Here is a 26,759-nt window from a genome sequence, read left to right as displayed (position 1 = left end):
CTTCCTGGATTTGCTGTTTCCTTCAGTCTCACCTCAAGGTCAGTATGATTGTATTAAAACAAAGACTTTTGATAGAGCATTGTATGCAAACATTATTTTGAGCTGAAATGATAGAACTTATTCCAGGAAAGCAATGTCTAGAAATCTAGTTACAAGTGCATAAAATGTCAGGAGTTTTTGCTTTACCAGAAGAGTGGACTCAAAGTTCTTTGCTTCAAAAAATAAGGATAATCAGAAAGCAACAATCCGACCAAACACAATTTTACTGGAAGAAAAATGAATGTGAAAGGAGCCACCAGGAGAGTGAGGAGGAAAAATATATTGTTTTAATTTAAATAAAATTTCATCAGAGACATTCAGGCTAATCATATTATATTAGCAGGGTGAAGTGCAGCATGAATTATGGAGGGAAAGTTGCCACAGTGTGAAGAACCTTTGAATTATTTCACATACACAAACCTACACACAAATCTTTAAATTTTGAGTTTGTTTGGTGATTCTGCTGATGGTTGAACTATTAATAACAAAAACAACTACCTCTACTGCTATTTACATGTGTCAGAGGTACCATGTAGAAACTTTACATCTTCATGAGTAAGTAAATTCGTAAGAGAAGCTGGCAGAAAATAATTGGAAACCTGCATTTTAAAAGTTACTGATTTTGCATATGATAATGTAAATGAAAGTGTGAGAATTTCTGATAGGGTTTGGAAAATGATATTGCTAATACCATATACATTTTATGTAGCAGCTCTTCTTTAATAATAACGTCATATATATTTACTATTTAGAAAAACACCTGTCTGATTTACAAATAGCTTATGGGTTTACCCCGGACAGATTATTTTAATGAGGAACTGTAAATAGGGAAGGTGATTTCTCTAAGGTCAACCAATAGTAAGTGGTGATACTTGAATTTGATGCCAGATCTTCTCATTTCAATCTCAGAACTCTTTATGTTATATGCACTGTAGCCTAAGAGTTAGAATCTGACCTATGAAACCCCACATTGCTTGAATTTTCTTAGGTAGATTTCTCATCTGTAAAATTGGGATAGTTATCTATTCTAAAGGATTGTTGTAAACAGTGATAGAGTTCATACAAAGAGCACTTAGAACAGTGTCTGGCACAAGGTAAGCAATCAATAAATGTATCTATTATAATTACTCCTTTTTGTTTTTTTCACGGAATCCTATTTGATCCAGGGTATCATAGCATGATGTCAAGCATTTCAGGTTCTTTAAAATACTATACTGATTATATTAATCCAAACTAGTGTCAATAGAAAGTGCAAAGTAGAATTTCAATGCAAAATTGTGTATGTGTAGGAAATGAGAAAAGAACACATATTTTTTCTATATTGATATTTTAAGACTCCACTTATCTTTTTAGATGCTAAAATTTCTGTCATAGGTAGAAAGATGAAGTTGAGGCTTTTCAAGAAGAAGATTCTCTTTCCCATTTCTACTCCCTGACATTTTATCTCAGTATTTAAATTGCAAACTTTAATAATATTTCTGAAAAAGTCCCTTATCTTTGAATCTTTTAAAAATAAGCAATTTGTGGGGTATAAGTACATTTAAAAACAAAACAAAATAAGACTCTCTTTCGTAATTAATTATACTAATCTAATTCATGAAGGTGGTTCTTCAGTCAGATCTACAGTCTTTTTTCTTTCTCTTGTAGCCATGTCCTCTCCTGCCTTACCAATAAATAGAGCTGGAGGGTATCAGCAATCTTAACATTTCTATCTTCACTCATCTTTACTTTCCTTCCGTTTCAGTGGAACGAATGTTCCAGCTCTTTGCCAAGGCTACATCTTCCCATTTTCTTTATCCCTTCCCTCTTCCTACTTTAAAAAAAGTTGCTCCATAAATCAGATCCTTCTTCTCCTTATTTCCTTATATCTATTCTCTTTCTTTCCCCTGACTCTCTCAAACATAAAACATATCCTATTTTCCCCCAGTTCTTAAAAAGAAATGTAAATAATCCTTCCCAATGTCTTTTCCTTGGCTTCAGTTTACTACAGTATCTTACTTTTACCTTTTACTTTTTTCTATTTATTTGCACAGTTATGAAACCATCATTTATTCTTGCTGCCTCCACTTTCATACTTCCATATATTTTCCAAACTAGTGTAATTTGGATTCTTCTCTCCCTCCTGAACCAAAATTGCTTCAGTGAAGTGTACTAGGTGCCAAATTCATTGACCTTGTTTGTCTTGGTCACACTGATGTTTTGGGGTCTTAGATATTATTGACTATCTTCCTTCCTTATAGAAACTGTTCTTTTGTAGTTTGTGACATGTTTTCTGCTACATCTTTTACTATCTAATTGGCATTTTTTAGTCTGTTTTGCTTTTCTTCTTATACATGTTTCTTAATTTTTGGTGTTTCTCATGTCCTTGAGAAATATTCCTTTCATCTATGTTATTGGTCACCTACCTTGTTACCACTAATGACTCAGTTCTTTTTTTGTTTTTAATTTTCATGGAACTCCTATTTCAAATAAATGATATAATTGCAGAAAAAATCTTAGTGTTTGCAATTAAAATAGCAAGCACAAATACTGTATTTCAAAAGTGGTTTTTCCATATTTTTCTGTAAACATTTTCTCTACGTACTACAGTCTGAAATTATTTGGAATTATGTAATTAAAAATGTGAAAAAAAATCAGCTTTAGTAGAAAAATATAATGAAGGCATTTGCCTTGATTTTGGAGAACCTTCATCTCTAACTTAAACTTCCAGTGGACTCATATTTTTATTGGGAAGTTTTATTGCTTTTTCCCATATTTTGTTATTTCCATGACAGGTTTCTTTTTTCAATTACAGTTGACATTCAATATTATTTTATATTAGTTTTAGCTGTATAGTATAGTGGTTAGACATTTATATTATTTATGAAGTGATTCCCCCACCTGGCACTACATATAGTTATTACAGTATTATTGACTATTTTCCCCTGTGCTCTATTTTATATTCCTGTGACTATTCTGTAACTACCAATTTGTATTTCTTAATCCCTTCGCCTTTTTTGCCCAGTCCTTTAACCCCTCTCCCATCTGATAATCATCAGTTTTCTTTTTGTTTTGTTTATTTTGTTCTTTAGATTCCACATATAAGTGAAATCATATGGTATTTGTCTTTCTCCGTCTGACTTATTTCACTTAGCATAATACCCTCTAGGCTCATTTATATTGTTGCAAATGGTAAGATTTCATCCTTTTTTAATGCTGAGTAATATTCCATTGAATATATGTACCCCAGCTTTATTTTTATATTCAAATATCTCTTGATGGGCACTTAGGTTGTTTCCATATCTTGGCTATTATAGATAATGCTGGTCCCATGTGCACTTGAAAAGATGCATATTCTGTTGCTTTTTGGTGAAATGCACTAAAAATATAAATTAAATTCATCTGTCTAATGTGGCATGGCAAGTTTTGATCTAAGTGTCTCCAAACAAAACTTCTAAAATTCTTATGGAAAGGCTCAAGAAGAATTTATCCATGGAAATCATTAATGTATACATACTTCTCTGAGTTTCAAGTTATGTTAATGATAATACTACTAGAGGAGCAGTGCAGGAACTCAAAGGGTGTCTGTGGAGTGAGCGGGGTCCCTCCGGCAGGTGGGGCCCCTTGGCCTGACCTTCAGGGATCGGGCCGAAATGGTCAGTCCGACATCCCCCAAGGGGTCCTGGAGTGTGAGAGGGCACTCTGCAGAGTTGCTGTTGCTCAGCAGCTCCTGCTTTGAGCATCTGCCCCCTGATGGTCAATGTGTGTCATACCTACCGGCCGATCACTTAGCCTTTTATAGATAGAGAGGCCCGGTGCACAAAATTTGTGCGGGGGGGGGGGGGTAGTGTACCTCAGCCTGGCCTGCATCCTCTCGCAATCTGGGACCCCTCGGGTGACATCCGACTGCTGGCTTAGGCCCGACAGGGATCAGGCCTAAGCCAGCAGTTGGTCATCCCTCTCGCAATCCAGGACCGCTGGCTCCTAACCACTCACCTGCCTGATCGCTCCTAACCACTTGCCTCCCTGCCTGATTGCCCCTAACCACTCTGCCTGCTTGCCTGATGCCCCTAACCACTCGCCTGCCTTTCTCGTCACCCCTAACCACTCTGCCTGCCTGCTTCCTCACCCCTAACTGCTCACCTGCCTGCTTGATAGCCCCTAACTGGTCGCCTGCCTGCCTGCCTGATCGCCCCTAACCGCCTCTGCCTTGGGCCCCGCTACGGTGGCTTCATCCGGAAGGATGTCCGGAAGGTTGTTCAGCTATCTGGTCTAATTAGCATATTACCCTTTCATTACCCTATCTAATAGTAGACAAACATGGTAATTGACCGTACCTTCGCTACGACCCCATAGGCTAATCAGCGAGATATGCAAATTAACCGCCAACAAAGATGGTGGTTAGTTTGTGGTTTTTTTTGTATTTTTATTTTTTTTATTTTTTGCTAAAAGTATTACAAAGGGTATTACATAAGTGTCCTTTTTTCCCCCCCGCCCTTGACAAACCCCTGCCCTCCCTTACCCCCCAGTGTCTTATGTCCATTAGTTATGCTTATATGGATGCATACAAGTCCTTCGGTTGATCTCTTACTCCCCTCCCTCCTGTCCCCCAACCCTCCCTGGCCTTCCCACTGCAGTTTGACAATCAGTTTGAGGCAGCTCTGCCTCTGTATCTATTATTGTTCAAAAGTTTGTAATGGTCCTTATTATCCATGAATGAGTGAGATCATGTGGTATTTTTCCTTCATTGACTGGCTTGTTTCACTTAGCATAATGCTCTCCAGTTCCATCCATGCTGTGGCAAATGGTAAGAGTTCCTTCTTTTTTACAGCAGCATAGTATTCCATTGTGTAGATGTACCACAGTTTTCTAATCCATTCATCTACTGATGGGCACTTAGGCTGTTTCCAGATCTTAGCTATGGTGAATTGTGCTGCTATGGTTAATTTGCATACGTAGGCGTGAAGCGGCGGAGCAAAGACTGAAGGCAGCTCCGGCCGGAGCGAAGGCCTGGGTCCCGGGTGCCGAAGGAAAACCGGTGCCGGCAGCCAGGGGAAGGGAAGGTCTGTTGCATGAATCTTTTCGTGCAACAGGCCTTGTGTTATAGATAAGCTGGTTCACTTTAGTAGGTTTTTTTTATTCCTCACCCAAGGATGTTTTTATTGATTTTAGAGAAAGGAAGGGAGAGAGACAGAGACATTGATTGGTTGTCTCCCTTTTTTGCTCTGACCAGGAATCAAATCTGCAATCAGGGTATGTGCCCTGACCCAGAATGGAACCCGCAACCTTTTTGGTGAACTGATGATGCTCCAACCAACTTAGCTACCTGGCCAGTGCCATTTAGTAGTTTTAACTCTAACAGTAAATGCCATTAAACTAATACTTATTTCCAAATAAGTTTATTTTCCAAGGTACACAAAATAAAACATGTTGTATTTTTCCAGTGGCAAAGATAGTTTTGGCTGTAATATGTAAAGAAGTCTCTCTTCATTCCAGGTTAAAATTTTATATATATATATTTTTTTATATATATATATATATATTTTTATATATATATATATATAAAATTTTATATATATGCATCTCGCCACTTCAATTATGGTTTTGCCAAATCCAATTGAGTAGGTCAGCAAGAGAGTGTAATTGTGGTTTCAGATTGGATTGGATGTTCCTGGGACTTCATTATATGACCTTGGATAGATAGTAAACCCTTCAGTGTTTGTTTTAATCACCTGTTTTTTGTTATTTCTGATACTTAACTATAGTGTTTGTGTTTTAGTGTCTCCACTAAGCATTTTCATTTTGGATAAATTTATTTGTTTCCTCTTTTCCTCCCTTGTCGTCCTCTGCCCTTCTGTGTCCCACTTTTCATTTAGTACAAAGCAGAGATTTTATTTAAAGTGACGATGACTGAAGTCTCACATCTCTATCCTAAAACATATACATCCTTTTAGTTCTTGTTTATAATATTAACCCAGAAAATGAATACAAAGAAATAATTTCATGTATAGATGAAAAGATTTGATTCAGAATTCATCTTTACTTTTTACTATAAAGCAGCACATGTAAAGGCAAGATATTTAAGAAGTGAGGCCTATAAATGTCATCTTTTTTACTCTCTATCTCTTAGATCTAAACGAATTGAACTCAATATTGTTATTACCTGTGTTTTATTTAGCAGTGACTTCTGCAGATTTGCCTTCAAAATAGATGTTTAGAATCTGTGGGATACTTCCTAGTACTGGTAACTGCATTAAGACCAGAGTCCCTATATTGTTATGTAATAAAAGTTAAATATTTTATGCCTTGCTCAAATATATTTGTGTTATAGTAGTTTTCATAAGATGTCATTTCACAAATTCTTATTTTGAAAGCTTAGTTATTTTCTTATTTTTTAGTCAAAGTGTTCAGAACTTTGTAGGCCCCAGAGCATTTCGGACCCTAGGGGGTCTGTTTATAAGAAGTTTGACTTAAGGGCAAGAGTTTATAATCTAGGAGAATGATCTGTTGTTAATTGCATTTTTTGCTTCCACTTGTCATTCCATTTGGCTCTTTAAAAGTTGATTTGAGAGAGAGAGAGAGAGAGGTAAGGAGGAAGGGGGAGAGAGAGAGAGATTGGTTTGTTGCAAATTAAATGATGTATCATTTCACACCTGTCAGAATGGCTACCATCAATAAATCAAACGACAAGTGCTGGTGAGGATATGGAGAAAAGGAACTCTAGTACACTGCTGATAGGAATGCAGTCTGGAGCAGCCACTGTGGAATATAGTGTGGAGTTTTCTCAAAAAATTAAAAATAGAACTTCCTGTTGAGTCAGCAATTCCATTTCTGAGAATATATCCTAAGAATCCCAAAATATGAATCACAAAGTATATGTGCACCCCTATGTTCATAGCAGCATTATTTATAACTAGAGGCCCGGTGCATGAAATTTGTGCATGGGGGAGGGGGTGTGTGTCCCTTAGCCCAGCCTGCACCCTCTCCAATCTGGGAGAATGATCTGTTGTTAATTGCATTTTTTGCTTCCACTTGTCATTCCATTTGGCTCTTTAAAAGTTGATTTGAGAGAGAGAGAGAGAAAGAAGAAAGGAGGAAGGGGGAGAGAGAGAGAGATTGGGAGAGATTGCTCCCCTGCCGGCCCGATTACCCCTAACTGCCCTCCCCTGTCGGCCTGGTTACCCCTAACTGCCCTCCCCTGCCAGCCTGGTCGCCCCTAACTGCCCTCCCCTGTAGGCCTGGTTGTCCCCAAACGGCCCTCCTCTGCCGGCCTAGTCACCCCTAACTGCCCTCCTCTGCCTGCTATCTTGTGGTTGCCATCTTTGACCACATGGGGGCGGCCATCTGGTGTGTTGGAGTGATGGTCAATTTGCATATTATTATTTTATTAGATAGAATAGCCAAGATCTGGAAACAGCCCAAGTGCCCATCAGAAGATGAGTGGATAAAAAAGCTGTGGTACATTTACAAAATGGCATACTATGTGGATATGAAAAAGAGAGAGTCCAGCTGGTGTGGCTCAGTGGTTGAGCCGTTGACCTAAGAACCAGGCGGTCAGGGCATATGTCCAGGTTTTGGGCTCAATCCCCACGAGGGAGCATGCAGGAGGCAGCAGATCTATGATTCTCTCTCATCACTGATGTTTCTTTCTCCCTCTCCCTTCCTCTCTGAAATAAATAAAAATATATTTTAAAAATTTTAAGAAAATTAAAAAGAGGGAACTCTTACCCTTTGCCATTGCATGGATGAACCTGGAGAGTATTATTCTAAGCAAAATAAGCCAGTTAGAGAAAGACAAATTCCATATTATCTCACTAATATGTGGAATCTAATTAACAAAATAAACTGACAAAATGGAACCAGAAGCATACATACTTGGAATAGACTGAAGGATGCCACAGGGGAGGGATGTAGGAGTGACAGGATAAAGAAGGTGAAGGGATTAGCTAAAGAACATATATCTACACCCCCTGGACATGGACCATAGTGTGGTGAAGGCCAAGGGATTGGGAATGGGGGGTGGGTGGAGGTGGGCAAAGTGGGGGCAGAATGAGGACATCTGCAATAGTGTCAACATTAAAAATTTTTAATAAAAGAAAAGAAGAATGAGTACATGTATGCTCTGCAGAGACAGCGCAAAGGAAAGGGTAAGGACATTAAGACATCTGAAAAGGCAAAAATAAAAAACACAAAACTTACTGTGTGAGGTATTAATAGAAATATAGATGACTATAAGGGCCTTTAGCTGTGGTTAATAACACTGCATCATCTGCCTTTTTGCCACCTCTGTGACCACCCCCCGGTCCCCACCTGCTGCTGTCCCTTTACCATATCAAGCTTATTAATGGAATTTGGATTTTATTATGTAGTCAGTATGAATCTAACAAAAACAAGAAATGGGAATGTAAACTAAACTTAAATTTGCATACTGAATGTTTATAAATTAAATCATGTTTTACATAAAATCAGAATTCTGTTGGTTAAGGACCCCATGGAAGTGGAATGTAAATGTTTTGGTGATAAAAATAAATTGCCCTGTAAATGTTTAGATTTATAATTTACACTTTTGATATTTTTGCCTTCCTCTCTTCCTCTAGGTTCATTCTTTATTAATGAAACCAGGAACTTTTACTTTTGTTCTTTCCTCACATTTCAGTAAAATGCTTTAGTGATTGTCTTCTGTCCAACCGATTTAATGATTTTCATTTTATTTTAACCAGAATTTATGAAGAAAACCACTTATGTCATTTTCTGATCACTAGCATTTATTTGCACCAGAAAAAAAAGCTGTGGCTATTATCTACTTAATATATCTGGTTATTATTATCACTTTTATTAATGCCTTTATTCCCACAGTAGCCTTCAACTATTACCTCTACATTGTGCATGTTATAGTTACCTAAGTTAAGTTAGTTATTAGACAGAGCCCTGTGAGGTCACCAGGTGAAAAACTATGGATGGTGTACTCTACATATACAGTTTAATACACTGTTGTGCAGTTTGATTAAAATGTAGTATTCAAGAGCATTCATCATTAACATAATCTTGGGGGGGACGTAAATGTATTAATATCTACAAAAGCACTTTTCAGACTGAAAAAGAAAAACAAAATGGCAGGAAATAAATAGCTTTATTATGTCTTTCATTGTTCTGTTAATGTTGGAACATGCTTTTCCTAGGTCATGGGGCCAGCTACCTCAGCCAGGTCCGACTTCCACCAAGACCAGTTGAATCCCTGCTTGATTCCGTGAGGCCTCAGGCATATAAATAGAAAAATATGAAAGGAAGAAGATAATTAAATGAAGTAGAAGTATTGGGGAAGAAGAAGAAAATTTAAAAGGGAGAAAAAATAGTGGTGGGGAATAAGGATATATATATTTATTTTTCTTAGTACCAAAATTTCACTCAGAAGTCTAGGGTTGTATGTTCTGTTTTAGAACAGTGATAGAAATTAAGGTAATTCATAAATGAAATGGATGCTTTCCATAAATTGCTTGATGCTTTTTTTGCCTCTGTTACTATGAATAAATCAGGGAGAAATCCAGAGTGAACAATATAGAGCAGCAGCATCCTCCCCCACTTTAAAAAATCCAAAAACAGTTGGCAGTGTATTTATTCTGTCATAGGTCCAAAAAGCCAAGTCAGCATTTTAAAGTAGGAATTTTCTTTGGTTCTCTGTTTCTTTGCCACACACATATTCATATCCCATGGCATAATAGTCATAGTGTTGTGTCATATCCTTGGTCATTTTTTTTCATACTTTATAAATTGACTTTGAATATACCAACAGTTCTGGATTCTTATCTTTACACAATTTGGAAAACAGGCAACAACTGTTGTGATAAAACCAAGTCCACATTTATACCAAGGATACCTCTCCTTCAGTGATCCTTTTCCTTTCTTTTCAAAATTTTGCTCTTTCCTGGTTCATTATCATGAGTATGCCTTAAAATTTCCATCCTCAGTTTTTAAAAGTCCTTCCTTGACATGATATCCCTTGCTAGCTGGCACTCCATTTCTCTCTTCTCAGCAAATCTAGTTAAAAGAATTAACAGTAATTGCTATCTGCATTTTCTCACCTTTCTTTAAGTTCATCAAAGTGGGCTTCTATTTTTAAATCTATTTTCATTATTTCCCTGAAACTGAGTTTGTCAGGATTATGAGTAATAGACACACACACACACACACACACACACACACTATACATTGACAGGTCCAAAAATCACTCGGTTGCCATCTTCCTTTACTTTGCTCCTGTTCTACTCCCTTCCTTGAAATATTTTCATTTTGTATCTCTGACAGAAGATTCTCCTTATTCGCCCCCCTCTTTCACTTGTCATTCTTTCTCTATTGCCATTTCTGGTTCCACTATATTCTCCTAGGTCTCTGAAGGGTTCCATTCTCAGCCATATTCTTTTTTATATATATACTTTCTCAGAATATGTCTTCAAGTCTCATGACTTTCACTATAATCCATATAATGATAGTTCCAAAATTAACTAATTTAATACACACACACACACACATACACGTGTACGCGCCCTCTGGATTAATATACTAGTACTACCAAATTATATGATGTATATAACTTTGCCCAAAACAGATCTCTTGATTTTTTTTTTATTTCTCTTACCTAATTCAATAAATGGGGAATTCAATAAATGGGGAATAAATTCAATAAATGGGGAATAAATTCTTGATTTTTTTCTCCTCCCACTTCTCACATTAAGTCTATCACTAAGTCCTATCACATCTCACAAATAGATCTGAAATTTCTCTCTACCTTCTGCTGTGAACCATTCTCTCTTGCTCAAACTACCTGCAGTAGCTTTCTAGCTGCTATTCTTGCTTATATCATGCTCCTCCACTAGTCACTTCTCCATAGCAGCTTGACTGAACTCTTAAAACTTAAATCAGATGCTGTCACTCCTTGCTTAAAACTTCGCTGTGCTCTCCCCTGGCTGTGGTTAATAAGACTCTGCATCTGCCTTTTTGCCACCTCTGTGACCCCACCACCTGCTGCTGCCCCTTTACCATATCAAGCTTTTTTTAATTTTAAGTAAGCCAAGTTCTTTCAAAACCTGTGTACTTAATGTTCTCTGCCTCCCAATCTTTGCATGACTTACTTTCACATCTTTCATGGCAGTTCCTCAGCAATGTCTTCTTTGACTGCTTTAGCTAAATATACTGCCCTGTCACCTCCACAGTCTCCATTGCATAGTACACGTCACTGTGCAATGAGATGCTTGTTAGTTTGTGTTGTCTGCTTCCCCCTTTTGATAAGTTCTACAAGGGCAGTGAGGTTGTATTCTGTTCTCTTAAACTATGTGGCCCTTGGTTGGCAGTCAGTGTATATTTGAACAAATGAAGGCCAATTCTTTTCAGAAAAATTTGACAACTGAGTTGAAAATGCATACGGGTTTTTTTAATTGAATTTATTGGGATGACATTGGTTTATAAAAACATATAGATTTCAAGTGTACAACTCGAAATGTCATCTGCACACTGCATCATGCACTCATCAGCCCAAGGAAAGTCTCTTTCCATCCCCATTTTCTCCCCTTTTGTCCACCTCTACCTACCTCCCACCCCTCTTTCCCTGTGGCTATCACCACACTGTTTTCTGTGTCTATGTGTGAATATATATATATACATATACATATGTATATGTATATATATATATATATATATATATACACATACACACACACACACACACACACACACATATATATACACACACACACATATATATATATATATTCTACTTAATCCCTTCACCATCTTTCCCCCAAACTGCCTCCCCTCTGACAGCTATCAGTCTGTTCCATGTATTCATGCCCCTGTTTCTATTTTGTTAGTTTATTTTGTTCATTGCATCACACGTATAAGTTAGATCATAAGGTATTTGTGTTTCCCAGACAGGCTTATTTCATTTAGCATAATGCTCTCTAGGTCTGTCCTTGCTGGTGCAAAAGGTAATATACTGCTTTTTATATTATAGACAATTATATTTATTTGCCTCAGTTGATAACTTGAATTTTTATTAGGTTACTTAGGGCTGTTCCTTGTACTTTGTGATACCAAGGAATTACTTCCTAAAGCAAAAGACTTCAGCAACCTAAAAAGCTCCACAGTAGGAATTAGCAAACCACAGGCCACCTGCAGCTTATTTTTATATAGCCTGAAATTTAAGAATGATTTTTACATTTTAAAATGGTTGAAAAAACAGAATATGTGACACAAGTTATATATATATGATTCACAAAGTGTAAAAATATTTATTATCTGGTTCTTTACAAAAAAAGTTTGCTAACTGTTGTCTGGCCCTTTATTACCTGTCTGACCTCATTACTAGTGTGCTATTTCTCCATCCACTTCACTCTCATCGAGAGCTTTGCACTTGCTATTTCCTCTGTGGAACACTTCCCTCAATACGTGTGTAGCTGTGGCTACCTCACTTTCTTCGACTGTTTGCTTAACTGTTAACTTCATAGTGTGCCTTTTCCTGGACACTTGATTTAAACCTGCATTCTTACCTCCCATCCTCACTCTCCTGTCTCCTTTCCTCTTTTATTTTTTCCCTTTGGACTTATTACTTATTGACATTCTATATTTTACTTCTATTCTCTATATTCCCCGTAGACAGTAATCTCATAAGCACTGAGATTTCTGTCTGTTTTGTTCACTGCCATATTCCCAGAGATAGTATCTAGCACATACAAGCTTTCATAAAATATTTGTTGAATTAATGGTAATAGAGTTATTCTAAGAACTAACATAAAAAAAAGAGCTTTCTCTTAAAGCACTTCAATGCAGTAAACTGAGTAACTGCTATGAGACAGGTCTTGTTAACATCTGTGGAGATATACAAAATAAGGTTCTTGCCCTGGAGGAGGTCAGTGTGATAGTGAGAACAGACATGGGAATAAATGAAATTAAATGTAAGATAGGACTAAGTATCATGCTATTCCCTTGTAATTAAAATATGTTGAATTGATAATTTAAAATACTTTTTGAGAAGTTAAAAGTGTTTATATAAATCCCTACATTGTTACTGATTTTACATTTTTACATTGATACCTGTTTTCTTTTTTATTATGGCTTATTTTCTGTAGGCTGTTAGGGAATGCAATTCATAAAAATAATTTTCTTCTTAATAGCAGCTTCAAAATAATCCAAAAACATTTTAATTAGATATAATATGTAAAACTATTATTATTTTATTTTTAGTTTAGTTGGCAGGTATAATATGAAATTCTTATTTTTAAGCCCAGTTAGATACTTAGGTAATATTATGAGATTTTTATATTTTAATTTTTATATTAACTGAATGTGAATTGAGTTATTCTTGGAATAGTAGCAGGAAAGGGAGAGACTGTGTGTGTACACAATGCATATATTCTCTCTATATGTAACATTTTAATATAATATAGATGTTTATGTATAATATATACTTTAGCAATATCATTTTGCTCCTTGATATACATGAGCCAAATTTTATTTTTAGTATGTATTTCTTTAAACTTGACTATAATAGCATTCTATTTTTGTGGGAGATTTTTATAGTAGGATAACATATTTCACGAGCGTTACTTATCTTTTTGACAAAGCAAAGCATCAGTAGAAGCATAGTCTCTGACAAAAATATAGATAGTTTCTAAATAGAGTTGGAATAAGTTTTGAAGAAGACAAAGAAGGTTAATTTCCCCCCCCAGTTAATTTTGTTAGGTGTTTGAGGGATAAGAAAGGCATTTATTTCTCAGTGTTTACATGATTTGGGGTTATTGAACTATCTTCTTTCTGAGACATATTTTAGGAGAGTAGATTTATCTCAGATTTGTCAGTAGAGGAGATATACTTGGTTTCCTTTTAATGCATTTGTTCAACAAATATTTAATGAGCATCTATCTATACACCATGAGGAACTATGTTAGAAATTGTGAGCTACAAAAATATATCAAACATGGACCTTAAACTCTAGGGAGGCATTTTTATAGTTACAAGAAAACATGAACGTGGATCACTCTAATTTGGGGGACAAGTTAACATGTCATTAGATACATTTAGTTAAAATGATGTAGGAGTTTTGGGGTAGTAGTGTTAGTAGTAGTTAAGACCTAACAGATTTACCTAAATTTGAGTTTGGATTTTAAGAAACAGGCGGAGTGAACAATAACAAACAAGTAGGGGCAGGGCTTGCCAGGTATAGCCTATATAATAGACCAATGCTTCTTAAACTTTAGTGTGCATTTATATCACCTGGAGATCTTGTTAAAATGCAGGTTCTGATTTAGTAGATATGGCATGAGCCTGAGAATTCTGTATTTTTAACAAGCTCCTAGGTGGTGCTGATGAGGTGAGTTCATCATGAATCACGCTTTAAGTTGCAAGATGGTGGACCACATTTTATAAAACTTCTTGTGGCAGAAAGCAGTAGAAATTAAACTGTTTCCTTTTTCATCTTTGCTTTTCTCTCTTCTTACATTCAAATTTATTCATATCTGTGTGGAGAGAGTAAAATCTATTAATCATTTCATTGTTTACTATATTTTGGAACTCTTCATTTATGAATTTCTTTCGTTTCTTTTCTTGCTTAAAGAATAATAAAAGATGTAAGTTCACTTTGAATTTAACTCTAACTAATTCAGGTACAAAAGCAGTCTGAGAGAGTTAAAAAATCTATACTAAACCACTAAGTGATTTTCTTTCTGATAGCACTTTAAAATATGGATTTACTAACATGTATGGGTTTTCTTGTAAACTCAGACTTAAATCAAATTACATATTGATCTATTTATAAGTGAAGAGAAGGAAAGCCTATGTTTCACAAATTCTAATGTCACAGAATACTTATTCCTGAATATATATTCAAGAAACGCCCCCTCCCATTTTTAATAACATGTTTTTATGATACTGCTTTTTGTGTCCTTTCCCTGAGAAAGGGTATTAATGAGGCAAGAAAGTTGTGTATGCATCTATGTAATTTGTGAGTTTAGGACTATATATGCATTCATGCTCACATGTGCACACACACAGTGCAAGAAGGTGGGGAAGAAAGCCAGCAGGAAAGGGATTGTTTTAATATTTCACATCTGTTATACTTTCCTTGGTTGCCTAACTTAGAAAAAATCATTTTATTTTCATATTTAATTATCCTTTAGTTGTGGAATAAAAATATAGAACTGATAGCTGCAAAATTAAGTTAAAGAAAGGAAATTGAAAATATGAATAGAAAATAGAAAACTAAAGACCAAAATAAATGAATAAGGAAAACTCAAATGTGCTTTACCAGACTACTTTCTATCTAGTCTGATATAGATAAAAACCATATTTTGACATACAACCATATCTCATTTTTTAAAAAAACTTTAAAATATGTGAACAGCATTTTATGTCAGTTGTAGAAAATTTAGGAACTACACACACACACACACACCATAAAGAGAAAAGTTAAAATATCCCCAAGTTTTCCTTTTTAATTTTTATTATTTCCTTGATTATGCCTGTACATACTTGCACATACAGGGAGGGGCAAAAAGTAGGTTTACAGTTGTGAGTGTGTGCAACAGTTTATTCCTGTATTATTAATATTTGTATTATTTTCCATGTGAACAACTGTAAACCTCCTTTTGCCTCACCCTGCATATGCTTAGGAGCATGCCCTGTATTTAGATTGATATTCTATATTTTTTAGTTAGCATTTTATTATGTCTTTTTGGAGTTGATGGAGGTAAGCATTAAAATTATGTGCCCAATATTATGAAGGTCAAAATAAATTTTTTTTAAATATACAAGTGATATGGTGGTTGGGATAGGATAAGAGCTGTGGATTTTTTTATTCTATTTCCTGAAACACAAAAAAATACCCTGACCTAGCCTTGCCAGTGTGGCTCAGTTGGGCATCATCTTGTGCTGCACTGAAAGGTCGCAATGGTTAATTCCTGATCAGGGCAGATGCCCAGGTTGCTGGCTCGATGCCCAGTAGGAGGTGTACAGGGGGCAGCCGATTGATGTTTCACTCACATTGATGTTTCTCTCTCTCCCTCTCTTTTCTTTTCTCTCCCAAAAAGTCAATAAGCCCAGCCCATGTGACTCAGTGGTTGAGCGTCCACCTATGAACCAGGAGGTCACTGTTCAATTCCTGGTCAGGGGCACATGCCTTGGTTGCAGGCTCAATCCCCGGTAGGGGGTGTGCAGGAGGCAGCCAATCGATGATTCTCATTATTAATGTTTCTCTCTATTTCCCTCTCCCTTTCTCTTTGAAATCAATAACATATATATATATATTTAAATGTAAAAATCAATAAAATATTTAAAATAAATAGATAAATAAAAATACCCTGACCTAGTTCTATGACTTGGGGGTAAAGATCTGGAAACAGCTCAAGTGCCCATCAATAGATGAGTGGATAAAAAAGTTGTGGTACATTTACATAATGAAATATTATGTAGCTGTAAAAAAAAAAGAACTCTTACCCTTGGAGACAGCATGGATGGACCTAGAGACTAGTATGCTAAGCAAAATAAGTCAGAGCAGACAAATATCACATGGTCTCACTTAAATGTGGAATCTAAAGAACAAAATAGGGCCCTAACAGGTTTAGCTCAGTGGATAGAGCGTCAGTCCGTGAACTGAAGAAGGGTCCTGGGTTTGATTCTGGTCAAAGGCATGTACCTTGGTTGTGGGCTCTATCCCCAATAGGGGGTGTGCAGGAGGCAGCTGATCAATGTTTCTCTCTCATCAATGTTTCTAACTCTCTATCCCTCTCCCTTCCTCTCTGTAAAAATCAATAAAATGTATTTTTTTTAAAAAAGAACAAAATAGGTTCAGAGAAATGGATGCATGGAACAGAATAACAGATCTCTGTGTGTGGGGGAGAGAGGGCAGGAAGAGATTAACCAAAGAACATATATGCATAACATATGGACTGAGACCATAGTATGGGGTGGGGCAGGGTTGGGTGGAATGGGGCAAAAAGGGAGAAAATGAAATACATCTGTAATACTGTCAACAATTAAAAAATTTTTTCTTCAGCTAACTGAAAAAAAAAAAAGAAGCATAAAGTTACTTATTCTCAGATATAATTATGGTAAAATGTACTGAAGAATGAAATTGACTTTGATTGGATCAAAAGTTTAGCCTATAACATCTGCCTTTTACCAAAAAAATAATCAAGTGGTTTTAATTAGGTTTCTTACTACATGTGTCCTATTGCTTGAAATAACCAGGCTGTGCCACAGATGTTAATGGTTGCCACCATCGTATGGAATAATTCACAGATGCAAGGTGAAAAGAATTTGCACACCATTACATTTTTTTTTCTGCCTTAAACAGAGAACAAAATCTTTGCGTAGAATAAGCCATTGTTAAGAGAAATTTAATTTTGAAAAGGAGCAGTTGTCTGATGAAAACAAGATTTTGTCTTTGTCTTTTCTGAACAAAGATCTCAATCTATTTTTTCTGTTAGTTAATATGATTGATATCAGATTAATAAAATTAGAAATATTAGCACAGGAAATTATGCAGTGAGGAGATTAAAAAATAGACATTAATTCCATTTTTATTTCTCTCAGTGGTAACTGGTTTTATTATATTTTCTGTGGCTGAATCTTTCTGTAGACATACTTAAGATGGTAGAAAGTAAAAATCTGAATTGTGACCTTTTAAAAGTATATTAGTGTCACTTCCATCAGACAGTGACTTTTTATCGTCTATGCCATTAATTTACTATTTAATTTTGAATAATTTCTCATAATTAAAATTCTATGCTGAAGAAGTATTTAGAACTTTTATATATATATAAAACTTTTTTTGCCCAAAGACATTATGTATATATATATATATATATAGAGAGAGAGAGAGAGAGAGAGAGAGGGAAGTAATATGCAAATGAGGTTGGGACTCCATAACGGTCACGACCAGGGCCCTGAGCCTGAGAGAAAAACACGCAGATGCAGCCCGAAGCTTGAGAGAGCAACACAGAGGGGTGCCTGCTCCGAGCCTCTGATGTGGCTGGGGACAGGACCCCAGCAGACACACACACACACACACACACACACACACACACGGGGCGCCTGCTCAAAGGCACAACTGGGGGCAGACCCCCAGCGGGGACACACACACACATACACACACGGGGCGCCTGCTCTGAGCCTCTGTCCCCCACCCCCAGTGCATGAATTTTGTGCACCGGGCCGCTGGTATAATTATATCCAAATTATCGTAAAGAAAATGTGTTTTTAAAACCTTTTATAGAGGATTTCAGTTTTGTTTTTGACAATATTATTTTTTAAATATATTTTTTTATTGATTAAGATATTACATATGTGTCCTTATACCCACATTACCCCCTACACACCCCCCCCCCCCCACTCATGGCTCATGCCCTCACCCCCCCCCCCCCCCCCCCCCATTGTCCATGTCCATTGGTTCGGCTTATATGCTTGCATGTAAGTCCTTTGGTTGATCTTTCCCCCTTACCTCACCCTCCCCTACCTTCCCTCCAAGGCCCGACAGTCCAATCAATGCCTCTCCGTCTCTGGATCAGTCCTTGTTCATCAGTTTATGATGTTCATTATATTCCACAAATGAGTGAGATCATGTGGTATTTATCCTTCTCTGACTGGCTTATTTCACTTAGCATAATGCTCTCTAGTTCCATCCATGCTGTGGCAAATGGTAAGAGTTCCTTTTTCTTCTTCCTCTTCTTAAAGAATACCTTTCAGCATTTCATATAATGCTAGTTTGGTGGTGATGAACTCCTTTAGCTTTTTCTTATCTGTGAAGCTCTTTATCTGACCTTCAATTCTGAATGATAGCTTTGCTGGATAAAGTAATCTTGGTTGTAGGTTCTTGGTATTCATCACTTTGAATATTTCTTGCCACTCTCTTCTGGCCTGCATGGTTTCTGTTGAGAAATCAGCTGACAGTTGTATGGGTACTCCCTTGTAGGTAACTGACCTTTTTTCCCTTGCTGCTTTTAAGATTCTCTCTTTGTCTTTTGCTCTTGGCATTTTAATTATGATGTGTCTTGGTGTGATCCTCTTTGGATTCCTTTTGTTTGGGGTTCTCTGCGCTTCCTGGACTTGGAAGTCTATTTCTTTCACCAGGTAGGGGAAGTTTTCTGTCATTATTTCTTCAAATAGGTTTTCAATATCTTGCCCTCTCTCTTCTTCTGGTACCCCTATAATTCGGATGTTGGTACGCTTGAAGTTGACCCAGAGGCTCCTTACACTATCTTCGTATTTTTGGATTCTTTTTTCATTTTGCTTTTCCGGTTGGGTGTTTTTTGCTTCTTCATATTTCAAATCTTTGACTTGATTCTTGCGATCCTCTGGTCTGCTGCTGGGAGTCTGTATAATATTCTTTATTTCAGTCAGTGTATGCTTAATTTCTAGTTGGTCCTTTATCACAACATCGAGGGTCTCACTAGATTTCTTGAGGATCTCACTACATTTATCGGCAGTTTCCATAAAATTCTTGAAAAATCTTAGAAACGTGGTTTTGAACTCTATATCCAGTCATTTGCTGTCCTCCATTTCTGTCATTTGTGACCTGTTTCTTTGTCTTCGCATTTTGTCTGCTTCCCTGTGTTGGTAGAGTGGTTTTGTGTGCTAGGTGTCGTACAGGGCCCAGTGGCTCAGCCTCCCCAGTTACCTGAGGTGGACAGTCTTGGTGCACCCCCTTGTGGGCTTTGTGCACAGTCTTGTTGTAGTTATGCCTTGATTGTTTTAGGTGTCACTGGGAGGAATTGACCTACAGGCCAATTGGCAGTGAGAATCAGCTGTGTCTGCAGTGGGAGAACCTCTGTGCTGAATACACCATTCTGGGGCAAGACTTGCTTCAGTGGGGCTTTGGTGCTCACTGAGTATGCCCCCTGAGTGTGTTCCTTATGAATCTGAGGAGTTGTAATCTGGATGGTCCCACTCTGACCACTGGGTACACTGGCTCTTGGATCTAAGGAGGTGCTAATTAAGCCTCTTCCTGAGGTTACCCAGCAGGAGCTACGAAGAGATATGCAGATTCCCCTTCCTTTTTTGGGGGTTTGGGGGTGCCCAGATGAGGCCCAGCTGTGAAGCAATGCAAGCTGCTGTGGGGCCTTGGGCCTTCTCTTGGAAGTTCTGGGTCTGTCTGGCCCAGCTGCAATTTGTTAGGTAATTTTCAGGTTGCAAAGGACCCAGGCATTCATATGCAAAAGCCTTTGCAGCAGCCTGGATGGGGCGGGGTCTCGGAATCAACAGTGCGGAGCAAGCAGCTATGGCTGATTCTCAGCCCTGCCCTAAGGGGCCGCGTGTCTCAGTGTCCTGGTAATTGCTGCCAGCACCTCTGAGGGAAAGCCACCCTCAAGTTCCGAGTTCTGCCTGCTGCCAGACCGTCCAGTTTCTCCCCGTATGAGCCCTGGGATCCCAGAGATTTCCCGGAACCGGAGTTCAGAGCAGTCGGGAGCTTGTGATTCCCTCCTGATTCAAAAAGACAGCCTCGTCCTCAGGTGCCTGCCCCTTTCCCCCGCAAGCCGGAGCCTCCGTACCTTTGCACTTTACTTTCGTAGCTCCTCTGAGTCTGTGTGCTCTTCTCTTTCCTTCTAGTTGTAGAATTTCCACTCAGCCAGCCTTCCTGTGGTTCTGGATGATTACCTTTCTGTCTTTTAGTTGTATTTTTGAAGTTGTTGTCGGAGGCAGCAATTTCCGGTGTTTATCTATGCCACCATCTTGGTTTCTCTTTGACAATATTGTTAACTATATTCTCTGAGAAACCTTTATTACATGGAACAATAAAAGTGCCAGATTTTTTCATTAATTTTATAAATGTATGGTTGAGTGTGAAGTAAGTAAAGAAATTTTAGAGGTAAATATCATGCAAAATATAAAGTAGGATTTATTCATGATAAAATAGGTTTAACATTAGAAAATCTCAAAAGTCTGTCAATAAATTTAGCATTCATTTACTACTAAAATAGTAGACACTTTTGGCAGACAAGGACTAGGTAAAATGTTTCCAAAGAAAAAAGTACAGCAAATATCAGTCAATGGTGAAATGTAAAAATCACTTTCTTTAGAATTAGGAAAGAGTCAAAATACCCACTCTCACTACTTACTTTCATCATAGTTCCAGAACTTCTAGCAAGTTCAATAAGACAAGAAAAAAGAAAGTGTAAAGATTAAAAAATTAATTATTACGTATTTTATTATGATAAGAATCCACAGAAAAAGAATTAGAATTAGTAGGAGCATTTACCAAGTTTGCCAGATATAAAACCTAAATACAGAAATTAAGTGCATATCTATATGTCAGCAAGAAAACATAAGAAAATTTAATTTAAAAATGTCATTGAAATAATGTTTTCAGGAAAAGATCATTAGTGCATGGAACCATTAGATTAAAGTTGATGAAAGGGTGAACCTAACACACAGAATAGACCGGGCTGTCACTACCTTCATTCTGATTATTCTTTACTAATGAATGAGTAATCAGTGTGGAAACACCATTATTTTGTATTTTGACTTAACATGTTGAAACTGAATCTGTTTAAAGCTAATTTTCAATATCTAAGAAAGAATAAGCATGAGGTAAAGAAACAAATGGCACCATGAAGGAACAAACAGACATTCCAAAATGGGAGTCATTTTACAGAACTCACATTCTTTAACAAATCAGTGGCATTAAAAACAGGGCAGGGGAGGAGGTGAGAGACTTTCCTCTAGATTAATAGAAACTTGAGAGGATTTGACAAACACAGTGCTATGGATTGTGTTGCAAATCTTTTGGATTCTGATTCAGATGAGCCAGTTTAAAAAAAATTTTTTTGTAGAAAACTGGGCAAATTTGCATATAGACTAGATATTAAATGACAACAAAGAATTACATGTTAATTTTGTTAGTATTTACATTGTTGAAAAGTACTTTTTGAAGAGTGACACAATATCTGAAACTTAAAATGACAACAAAACATATAAGGTACCTATAAATAAAATAAATACTGGTCTTTTATTGAGGAAATTGTAATACTTTGTTGAAAGGCTTATAAGGAGAACTAAATAACTGGAGAAATGTACCATGTGGATGAACTGAAAGACTCAAGAGCATGGAAGTGTCAGTTTTTCCCAAACTGATAAATAGATTTGGTACAATTTCAATCAAAATCCCAAAAGGCTGCATTGGATTTTGGTTACTGTGGTTGGTTGGTTGACTGGTTTAGTGGAACTTGACAAGCTGTTTGTGAAATTTATAGAAATGTTAAGGGGCAAGAATAGCCAAGACGGTCCTGAAAAAGAACAAGGTAGGCAGGCTTTACTTTACCAGATATTGAAAGGTATAGTAATTAAAGTAGTACAGATTTAGTGCAGAAATATACAAAAGTATCAGAGTAGAGAGCCACACAATAGGTACACATGTCTATAGAGATTTTTTTATTGTCTAAAGTTTTACATATGTCTCCTTTTTCCCCGATTGAACCCCCCCCCCCCCCCAAGCCATTCCCACCCGGGCAAGCCTCCCCCCCCCAGTGTCGGTGTTCATTTATTATGCTAATATGTATGCATACAAGTCCTTTGGTTGCTCTCTAACCCGCCCCCCACCCCTGCCATTTGTCTCTGGAGCTATTTTTGTTCATCAAATTATGTTGATCATTATATACCACATATGAGTGAGATCATGTGATATTTATCTTTCTCTGGCTTATTTCGCTTAGCATAATGCTCTCCAGTTTTATCCATACTGTTGCAAATGGTATAAGTTCCATCTTTTTGATAGCGGTGTAGTATTCCTTTGTGTAGAGATACCACAGTTTTTTAATCCACCCATCTGCTGATGGGCACTTAGGTTGTTTCCAAATCTTAGCTATTGTAAATTGTGCTGCTATGAACTAGGGGTGCATATGTCCTTTCTGATTGGTGTTTCTGGTTTTTTGGGGCATAGTCCTACAAATGGAATTACTGGGACAAATGGGAGTTCCATTTTTAACTCTTTGAGGAAACTTCATACTGTCTTTCACAGTGGCTGCATCTGTCTGCAGTCCCACCAGCAGTGCATAAGGGTTCCTTTTTCTCCACATCCTCTCCAGCACTTGTCATTTGTTGATTTGTTGATGATAGGCATTCTGGCAGGTGTGAGATGGTACCTCACTGTTGTTTAGATTTGCATCTCTCGAATGATTAGTGACTTTGAGCATGTTTTCATATGTCTCCTGGCCTTCTGTATGTCCTCCTTCGAAAACTGTCTACTTAGGTCCTTTGCCCATTTTTTGATTGGATTGTTTATCTTCCTTTTGTTAAGTTGTGTGAGTTCTCTGTAAATGTTGGAGATTAAACCCTTATCGGTGATAACATTGGCAAATAAGTTCTCCTATGCAATGGGCTTTATTGCTGTTTTGTTGATGGCTTCTTTTGCTGTGCAGAAGCTTTTTTATTTTGACGTAATCCTATTTGTTTATTTTCTCCTTAGTCTCCATTGCCCTAGGAGCTGTGTCAGTAAAGATATTGCTACAACATATGTCTGCTGTTTTGCTGCCTATGGAGTGTTGTAGGATTTTTATGATTTCCCATGCTACATTTAAGTCCTTTAGCCATATTGACTTTGTTTTTGTATATGGTGTAAGTTGGTGATCTAGTTTCAGTTTTTTGTATGCTGACCAAATTTCCCAGCACCATTTATTAAAGAGACTGTGTTGACTCCATTGTATGCTCTTGTCTCCTTTGCCAAATATTAATTGAGCATAATGCCTTGGGTCAATTTCTGGGTTCTCTGTTCTGTTCCATTGGTCTATATGTCTGTTCTTGTTCTAGTACCAGGCAATTTTGAGAACCGTGGCTTGGTAATATAGCCGATATCTGGTATTGTGATTACTCCAACTTTGTTCTTCTTTCTCAGGATTGCTGTGGCTATTTGGGGTCTTTTTTTTATTCCAGAAGAATTTTTGGAGAGTTTGTTCTAGATCTTTGAAATATGCCATTGGTATTTTAATGGGGATTTCATTGAATCCGTAGATTGCTTTGGGTAGTATGGACATTTTAATGATGTTGATTCTACCAGTACATGAACATGGTATGTTCTTCCATTTGTTTATGTCTTCCTTTATCTCTTTTTTCAATGTCCTGTTGTTTTCCGAGTACAGGTCTTTTACCTCCTTAGTTAAGTTTATTCCTAGATATCTTAATTTTTTGGTACAATGGTAAATGGGATTTTTTTTTTAGTTTTTCTTTCTGTGAGTTCGTTATTGGTGTATAAACAGGCCATAGATTTCTGGGTGTTAATTTGTATCCTACTACATTGCCGAATTCATTTATTAGGTCTAGTAGTTTTTTTGGTAGACTCTTTGGGGGTTTTCTATGTACAGTATCATGTCATCTGCGAACAAGGACAGTTTTACTTCTTCTTTTCCAATTTGGATGCCTTTTATTTCTTCTTTTTGTCTGATCGCTATGGCTAGCACTTCCAGAATATATAGAGGTTTTATACACGACAGAAGTAGCAATGCATATAGGTTATGCTGAACAATTAGTTATCAATATATGTATTCTTACCTCAGACCACCCCTGAAATTGAAATTATATCTCTACTTCATACCATATACAACATAAGTTTCAGGTGGATGAATGACTTCACTGTAAAAGACTAAGTTACAAAATTTTCAGGGAATATCTTTATGAACTTGGGATGGGGAAGATTCTGTAAAATGTGACAAGATTTCAAACTACAATGGAGAAGATTGGTACATTGAAACAATTATAAATTTTATAAATGAAAGCATATCATATTATAAAGCAATCAAAGAAATAATTCATAAATTGGAAGAAAATATTTGTGTAGCATATAGCAGATAAAGGATTATGATCCAGAATATATAAAGGATACTTACAAGTCATTAAGAAAAAGATACCCTCATTGAAAAATGGGCAAAACACATAAGTAGCTATTTCACAGAAGTAAACAGGAATGGTCAAATACTAAATGAAAAGATGTTCAGCCTCAGTAGCCAGGAGCATGCATTTTAAAACTATATGACATATTTTTTATTTATATCTACCAGATTGATCAAATTTAGAAAGTCTGATAGTACTAAGTGTTAGTGGATATGTAGAAGTGTAACAGGTATTGTTTTGCACTACTGGGGCAAGTATAAATTAATATAACTTCTTGGAAAATAGTAAACTTAAAGGTATACCTACTACCTGACTTAAAATTCAGTTTGTAGGCCTATTCCTTGGAGAAACTCTCGAACAGGCATACCACATGTATCCAGCAGCATTGCTTGTAATAGGAAGAAACGAAACAACTCAGTTGTTTATCAACTTTGGAATATGTTAAAACAATTGCCGTATATTATTTTATACTGAATTGAAAATGAAGGCATAAAAAGCTACATTATACTCCTCATTGATCATCAGTACGAGACTCAAAATATATTGAAAAGAAAAATAGTTTATTAATAAACTTTATAAATAAATTTTTAAAACATGCAAAATTAATGAAGGATCAATATATGCAACAAAACTATAATAAAAGCAAGGGGATTTTAAACACAATTTTTAGGATGTAGGATATTCTTAGCTTAGTGTGGAGGCAGTGGTATAGGATAGGGAGCTTCAGAAGTAGATATAATGTTCTGTTGCTTAAGCTGGGTTCCTACATCTTTATAGCATTATTTTCATTTATATATACACTAGAGGCCCAGTGCATGAAATTCGTGCACTGGGGTGGGGGTAGGAGCCTCAGCCTGGCCTGCACCCTCTCGCAGTCCAGGATGCCTCAGGGCATGTCCGCCTGCCGGCTAGACCCGCTCCTCACGAGTGGGGCTCGCCAGCAGGTGGACATCCTTCTCTCAGTCCAAGACACCCTTGCTCCTTACCACCTGCCTGCTTACTGCTCCTTACCTCTCAGCTCGCTGCTCCTTAGTGCTACTGTGGAGGCGGGAGAGGCTCCTACCTTCACTGCTGCGCTCACCAGCCGTGAGCCCAGCTTCTGGCTGAGCGGCACTCCCCCCGTGGGAGCGCACTGACGACCAGGGGGCAGCTCATGTGTTGAGCGTCTGCCCACTGGTGGTCAGTGCACATCATAGTGACTGGTTGTTCTGGTCATTCCACTGTAACAGTTGCTTAGGCTTTTATTATATAGACTAGAGGCCCAGTGCACAAAAATTTGTGCACTGGAGGGTGGGGTATCCCTCAGCCCCACTTGTGCCCTCTCACAGTCTGGGACCCCTCAGGAGATAACGACCTGCTGGCTTAGGCCCACTCCCGGGTAGCAGAGGGCAGGCCCAATCCCTAGGTGCCTGCCCCGCAGCCCCTGGTCAGGCTCAAAGCAGGGCCGATTGGGGAGTTGGGGCACTGCCCCCTGTCATGCACAGAGCAGGGCGGATCAGGAGGTTGCGATGCCACCCTCAGTCACGCTCAGGGTAGGGCCGATTGGAGGTTGGGGCGCCGCCCCCTGTCACACTCAAGGCAGAGTCGATGGGGAGGTTGCGGCGCCAACCCCTGTCACGCACAGAGCAGGGCCGATCAGGGGGTTGTGGCACCACCCCTGTCACATACAGAGCCGGCCGATCAGGGGGTTGGGGCGTTGCCCCCGGTCACACACAGAACAGGGCCCATCAGGGGGGTTGGGGCGCCACACCCTGTCACACACAGAGCCGGGCCGATCAGGGGGTTGGGGCGCCACCCCTGTCACAACAGAGCAGGGCGGATAGGGAGGTTGTGGCCCCGCCCCCTGTCACACACAGAGCCACAGGGCGATCAGGGGGTTT

At 37.8% G+C, this 26,759-nt stretch overlaps 1 protein-coding gene across 6 annotated transcripts in view; it reads left to right on the top strand.

Moving 5' to 3' along the window:
• Positions 1-26,759, top strand: part of ERC1 (ELKS/RAB6-interacting/CAST family member 1) — a 503,328-nt gene that overhangs the window by 205,877 nt on the left and 270,692 nt on the right. For 4 of the 6 annotated variants that reach the window (XM_070409489.1, XM_070409487.1, XM_070409492.1 and 1 more), the window contains one exon: positions 27-38. The exons of the other annotated variants lie outside the window; for them this stretch is intronic. In XM_070409489.1, coding sequence (XP_070265590.1) covers positions 27-38 — 12 coding nt within the window. The remainder of the gene's footprint in view (positions 1-26; positions 39-26,759) is intronic. 6 annotated transcript variants of the gene reach the window in all.

The sequence above is a fragment of the Myotis yumanensis genome, unplaced genomic scaffold, assembly GCF_028538775.1.
Source record: "Myotis yumanensis isolate MYYU_CA2020_CCGP unplaced genomic scaffold, mMyoYum1.0.hap1 SCAF_3, whole genome shotgun sequence".
NCBI classification, from domain to species: Eukaryota; Metazoa; Chordata; class Mammalia; order Chiroptera; family Vespertilionidae; genus Myotis; species Myotis yumanensis.
The sequence above is the reverse complement of the archived record's forward strand: the minus strand, read 5'-3'. Positions and strand labels throughout refer to the sequence as shown.